The sequence below is a fragment of the Esox lucius genome, chromosome 22, assembly GCF_011004845.1.
Source record: "Esox lucius isolate fEsoLuc1 chromosome 22, fEsoLuc1.pri, whole genome shotgun sequence".
NCBI lineage: Eukaryota > Metazoa > Chordata > Actinopteri > Esociformes > Esocidae > Esox > Esox lucius.
In genome coordinates, this window is record NC_047590.1 from 14,689,682 (window position 1) to 14,696,502 (window position 6,821).

Consider the following 6,821-nt stretch of genomic DNA (forward strand, 5'->3'; position numbering starts at 1 on the left):
ACAACATAAAAGGATGACTCATGGAATTCTAGTACAATGCATATGGAGATGTGAAAGCTATCCAAGGTATAAAAGGTAGAGAGGTTGATGGTCCAGTGTTCCATCTGAGATCGGATCAGCTTTAGGATCAACACCATCATGACCATGGGCAAGGTAAGTGCCACAATGTCTCCACGCCTTTCTTTCTGGCACTACCCGTGCAGCGGTGCATTCCGGAGAAAACCCTCAGACAAAAGACACCGGTAATCCAGTGAGGGCGGTCATTAGTGCGCTCATTTAATGTGCTTGTCCACGCAGATCATCTTCTACGAGGACAGGAACTTCCAGGGACGTTCCTATGAGACCAGCTCTGACTGCCCTGAGCTGACCTCTTACCTGAGCAGGTGCAACTCCTGCAGGGTGGAGAGCGGCTGCTTCATGGTCTATGAGCGCCCTAACTTCATGGGTCATCAGATGATGGTTAGGAGAGGCGAGTACCCCGACAACCAGCGCCTGATGGGCATGACCATGAGTGACTGCATCAGATCTTGCCGTCACATCCCCAGTGTAAGTCCATGAGCACGTAGCACGTTCAGAAAATGTCATTTCAACAAGTCGTACAATAGTTTCAACAAGACTGTACCTTGAATCCGTGAGCCTGTGCATTCAATGTTCTTCTGACATGTTATCATTATTCATCAACAGTACAGGGGACCATTCAGAATGAGGCTGTACGAACGGGAGAACTTCGGAGGTCAGATGCACGAGCTGAATGACGACTGTGAGTCCATCCAGGAGCGCTACCGTATGTCCGACTGCCAGTCCTGCAACGTGATGGACGGCCACTGGCTCCTGTACGAGCAGCCCCATTACAGAGGCAAGCAGATGTACGTGAGACCTGGAGAGTACAGGAACCTCAGAGAGATGGCAAACAGCTCCATGAGTAGATTCATGTCAATGAGACGCATCATGGATTCCTGTTGAAGCATTTTTGTTTAAGTTAATTAAAATATTCATTTTAAATTCACCTGATGTATCCAAGTCCTTTTAGAACCAATGTACAACAATAACATCACAAATTAAGTGTAAGAAATTATTGAGACAAGTGTATAAAATCTGATTTCTGACAGCAAGTGAATACCCTTACAAAGTGGAGATATTAGTGGAGACTTATTTAAAAAGAGGCCCATTAATGAAGGCACTTTGTCAGAGTTGGTAGCACCACATTCGAAAGCAAATACTTTTTTTGTATTAGCTAACAGGACAAACACAATTTGTTTCTCTAAGATGAGCTTCTTCATTACTGCTTATCACGTTTGCCAAATATCACAACTCAATATCAGCGTTGACTGTGTCCAACCCAGAACATAAAGCCACAATGACATAGCATGAACATTTTGTCCTGTCCTACTGCACCACAAAGTGGCCAAATTCAACCTGACCTGACAGTTACTTTACCTGAGCATGTGTGCCAAATGTTAAACACATCAAAACATATTAACTTGTGGTTGATTTTTATGCATTCATGTGCCAGATGCCCACTTCAATGTTCATTGGTCTGAAGTGGCCATGTTGTTTGACGTACATTTGGTGCTACAGTGGTAGTGTTCTAACAGTTTTTCTCATGGCAGCCTTGATGCATCCTTGATACAAAATGTCTACTCCCAGAGGATGAACTTATTGTACCAAATTCACAGGTCTGACTAGGTTAGGGTTAGCTTTCAAAGTTGGCATTTTCCAAGCAAAATTGTTTGAAAGACATTTTCTCAACTTTCTGAACATCATTACAATGTCTTGTTATGGTGCAACCATTTCCCCATTTGGCATGGCTTTGAAATGGTGTCAAAGTTGGCCTTAGCGTGAGTGACCATATAATTGTATGGTTGTGAATAAATTAAGTATTTATAATCTTTTGACCTTAGCTAATCAAAAACTGAAAAGGCAAAAAAGGTCAGCCTCCCAACAAACCATTAGTTCTGAGTACTTTGTGTAGTTTCTATATGTTGATTATATGCAGCCCACAACGCCAAATGTGATGCTCCATCAATGAGCTAGCCATTTAGCAGCTGTAGTAACATTTCATCACAATGGACAAGTTTCCCCGAAGCAGTAATTGCATTGTTTTGCCCTGAATCAGAGCAGTATCAAGACAGCTGTACACTGAGCTGTCCCACAACAATGTTATGATGTTTGATTAGTATGTATTGATTAGTGCTTCTATACGCAACATGTGGGTGAAAGCGTTGTTGGAGAATATAAAATTGATAGACTAAGCAAATTTATCTAACGACTACAGTGCTGGGAATTTTACATGATTGGCTTATTATTACTCATTACGTTTTCACCAGACGTTCCGTATATTGTCTGGAAATTAGATAATTTCACTGAAAAAATACTCTGGTCAATCTTGGGATAGCTGTAAATTTTGGTTGCACCCTCCTTGGCTTGTTGTGTTGTTGTGTTATTATACAGTTTTGTATTAACTTTGCTAGCTAGCTATGTTTTTTGGAAGCAAGCAAGATGTACATACATTAGTAATGTCATGGAGTAATTGCGGGCGCATGGAATAGCCGAGTATTTGGATAGTTTTACTACCTAGTTGCTTCCTGACATTATTACATTTGCTGGTGGTGTATTTTATAAAACTGGTCCTTTGGTATTGACTATTACATTTTGTTGTTAGCGATGCTTCTTAATATCCTCAGTGATGATAATGCAGGTGTAGCACTTAGCTTGAACTAAGTATGTATTATTACCAAGATTTAGTGTCAACATAGCAAAACTAGCAAAGCATAGTGACAATATAAAATTGCCCTCCCAGTGTTGTGCCAGTGCATACAACAGTGGCGTCTTTAGCCCTGGGCGTCTGGGGCTATAGCCCCGGCTCTTTTATGAATAGCCCCAGATCTTTTATGAATAGCCCCGAATTTCAAATGGACCAAAATTAATAATAATAGAAGAATCGCCCCTGATCTATTCATCTGTAATTCCGATCGAGCGTTGTGAAAATGTAGACGTGTAGGCCGCTAGCGTGTACATCGAAAAATTCCACATGTACATTCAAAACCCTGTACTTTCTGTCCCGGTGGCCTAAGCCCCGAATGTATTGTGATCCTAGCGACGCTTCTGGCATACAATAGTGACTTATCCAGAAGCAGAACTTCTGCTTCACCACTAGGTCATTTACGAAATGTATCAGCTTTGTTGATGACATTCCTTTGGGATACCCTTTAGATAAAAATAAAATTTTTCAAGTAATTAATGGTATGATGAGATTGGCAGTTTATAGGAATGTTAGAAAAGGGCTAAAACATTGCAAATATATTTTTTGGGCAGTATAGATAACAATGTTTTCTGTAGCTTTATACACCGAGTAGTTGTTCCCACACAATATATCTATTTTATGTAGCTATTTTGGATCAAATGAATTTAAGTTCAATTCATGAACTTATCATGACTATTTGTTTTGTGTTTTCATATAGGCCATGCATTATTCTGTTGCCTGGTGGACATAAAAAGGTTTTAAGTCTAGACACTAATGTTCTTGTAAACATTACAGTTGCGCTGCACCTTCATCAGCGCACTAAAGTGACAGTATTTACCATTACGTTTGCTTTGAGAAAAACATAGTTGCAATACGTGTTTGTGTCAGATGTGAACGAGGTCTACATTTGTGGACATACTCTCCATAACATACATCTCTAACAAGGGAGAGGCTATCAATGTACGATCAAAACGTGACAAAATATGATCATTCACTTGACGTAACAAGTTAAGGCATGTTCGTACATAGACAATGACTCGTGTTTTCTATTATAGGAAATTTATTCAGAATGTAAGGACAATAGAAATGTCAGAATCAATTACTCTGACCCTCGCAGGAATCCATGATACGCCTCATGGAGCTATACCTATTCATGGAGCTGTTTCCCATCTCTCTGAGGTTCCTGTACTCTCCAGGTCTCACGTACACCTGCTTGCCTCTGAAGTGGGGCTGCTCGTACATGAGCCAGTGGCCGTCCATCACGTTGCACGACTGGCAGTTTGACATTCGGTAGCGCTCCTGGATGGACTCGCAGTCGTCCATCAGCTCATGCATCTGACCTCCGAAGTTCTCCCTCTCGTAGACCTGCATCCTGAACGGTCCGTTGTGCTGCATATTTTTTTTATAAAGACACGTTTAAATATGAAGCTGACCAAATATATTTTTTTAAGTTGTCTCTTTAGATAATTATATATTATAACACATAAGCGTGACTACAAGCAAATGTTTGTTTTTCTTGATGCGGTGTAAATGCATCGTTTATCCGTTGTTGCGATGTGGAGGCATCTTACGTGAGGGATCATGCGGCAGGAGCGGATGGAGTCTGTCATTCCCATACACTGGTAGTCGGTGTACTCTCCTCTCCTCAGGAAGTACTGGTTTCCCTGGAAGTTGGAACGGTCGTAAACCATGAAGCAGCCGCTCTCCACTCTGCAGGAGTTGCACTTGCTCAGGTAGGGTGTCAGCTCAGGGCAGTCAGAGCTGGTCTCATAGGAACGACCCTGGAAGTTCCTGTCCTCGTAGAAGATGATCTAAAGCCAACGCATGGAGATGGATACAGAGCCTCAAATCCAAGTTATTTTAATCGACTAATGATATACATATTAATACATAAACGATTTATTTTGAAAGAAGAACGATAGCATGTTATTGCCATAAGTATATTAATAATGACATTATATAAATGTAGGAATAAGAGTGGAAAATTAACCAGTCAGGCCTACAATCTGTCTTAAAGTATAGCATTTCAAATGCTGAAAATGAAAACAGTCAGGTAGAAAGACTGGTTCATGTCCAAACATAACAATTGTATAACATGACCATTATAAAATAAATAAAGTAAATTTGCCAAAGCATTAGGCAGAAAAGCGAACTATATAATTTGGCAAAACCCCACTGTACCTTGCCCATGGTGTTTTTTAGATGCAGCACTGGGATGATGTCCAATAGACCATGCTTATCGTGGCTTTTATACTTTATAGGCTTTCAAATAGCTTTTTGTCATTCAAATTCCAGAACCTGATGAATAAGCAGGATGCTTCTTGCTGCTGATTTTGTGCAGCTGTGCCCTTGCCTGGCACAAGTATGGATACATGTGTGGGCATAAAGACTGGAATTGCTATGGGATCATAACAATTTACATTATGTTTTTTTAACATGTTTTCCAAGCATATTTACAAACAATTGTTAAGATATTTATTTGACATAAGCACGCATTTGAAGAGTCCATCTCATTTGCCCATCATTAGTTTAGAGTATAAAATATATTGGGATATTTTTTGTATTAAATTGTTCGGCAATAAATATTCTACTTAATGGTCATGTATGGATTTTTAAATACACTTAATATACTGTATACACAAAATAATAAAGTGTCAGCTCAAAATGTCTTCACAGATGGGAAGACATTTATACAGCCTTAATGTTGGCTTTCATGTCACTCAGTTCCTTCAGAGTGAAGCCGTGTACACTATATTATCTCAGCAGCATGAGAATCCACCGCGGATAATGTTGATGTCACCATGACAACTGTTTTGAAAGGTATATGTCAACAATCCTGGGAGCAGATGGGGTTAGAAGGTCATGCTTGGTTAAACCTACATTGATTCCGCCTATAGGGGAAGAGAGGTCAGGGCAACGCACAGTAAGAAAACAAACCTAACAGTTTACAGCATTGTTAAAAGCATGCAGCGAAGCAACCGCTAATGACAGGGCGGATGCTTGACAACTCTACTAATCCAGCAGGGCCAGATCACTGAACAGGCCTGCAAGGCATGTGCTCCCAGAAACTACATTATACTTTATTTATATATATATATATATATATATATATATATATATAGAGAGAGAGAGAGAGAGAGAGAGAGAGAGATATTTAATAAAATAGATAGGAATTATCTTTTAAATGCCCTGTAAAAAAAATAAATTCTACAAAATTTGCAAAATAGCATTATAGAACTGCTTGTTTTTCTGTCTGCCCCATTGTAATAAGCTGAAATATAGGAAGTTATCTTTAGGTCTCTGAGGTTTGTGCCTCGAGATCCCAAATGCGTTTGTCCGGCCCTTATTGTGATGGGTATTTTAGAACTCTTTGTTTGAATTACATTCAATTAAGTCCCGTCTAATGAGTATGAAGGAAAAACTGCATTCATACTTGAATCAATATTAGGCCTACATAGTAATATGACAATAATCTAGAAGTGTAACTAAAAGCACATTTTCCAGTATTTTCAATATCAAGGTTTGGAGTTCAATTACCTATCACTGAGATTTTCATTGAGTAGACATTTAATATAAGTCTATATCCTCTTCAGTTTCTCGCAAAGGAATTATTTCATCTCCAATCAGTATGAAGTATCTCTTAGAAAATGAACCAGAGAAATTGTCTTGCCAATGTCAACATCCACTTGTCAACATCAGGTATCAACTAAAATAGAAGGGAAGTTACAGATGTTTGCAAAAAAAAGTACAATAGCACATTAACTTTGATATCAGCCCAAGAAGATACTTGATCTGATCCATTTTCCTGAAAAGTGTAGTGGAATAAGAAGCACAATCCATAGATTCAAATAAATAATAATAAACCAAATGTTTCCTTTGACTGTTTTCTTTATTACATTCTCTACATTACATTCCCGGTTCCAGCAACTGTTTGATATTGGGTCATTAGATTGTAACAAAAGAGAAATCAAACATGACCAAACCATTTTGCTGATATGCAAATCAGGCTCATTTGGATATCAAAGGGTTTCCAGACTCTGCACATTTTGTTTAAACATAAATGCCTTGACAGTGCTGC

General features: G+C 39.2%; 2 protein-coding genes across 2 annotated transcripts; one reads left to right on the top strand and one right to left on the bottom strand.

Annotated features, from left to right (window-relative positions):
• Positions 1-56: 56 nt before the first annotated feature.
• Positions 57-1,006, top strand: LOC105023158 (gamma-crystallin M3-like). Its single transcript, XM_010892122.2, has 3 exons — positions 57-153; positions 298-546; positions 685-1,006. The coding sequence occupies exons 1-3, from the start codon at positions 139-141 to the stop codon at positions 961-963; spliced, it is 543 nt and encodes a 180-aa protein (XP_010890424.1). The 5' UTR covers positions 57-138; the 3' UTR covers positions 964-1,006.
• Positions 1,007-3,785: 2,779 nt separating this feature from the next.
• Positions 3,786-4,968, bottom strand: LOC105023159 (gamma-crystallin M3-like). Its single transcript, XM_010892123.1, has 3 exons — positions 4,925-4,968; positions 4,315-4,554; positions 3,786-4,132 (listed from the first exon to the last, which is right to left on the bottom strand). The coding sequence occupies exons 1-3, from the start codon at positions 4,931-4,933 to the stop codon at positions 3,839-3,841; spliced, it is 543 nt and encodes a 180-aa protein (XP_010890425.1). The 5' UTR covers positions 4,934-4,968; the 3' UTR covers positions 3,786-3,838.
• Positions 4,969-6,821: the final 1,853 nt, after the last annotated feature.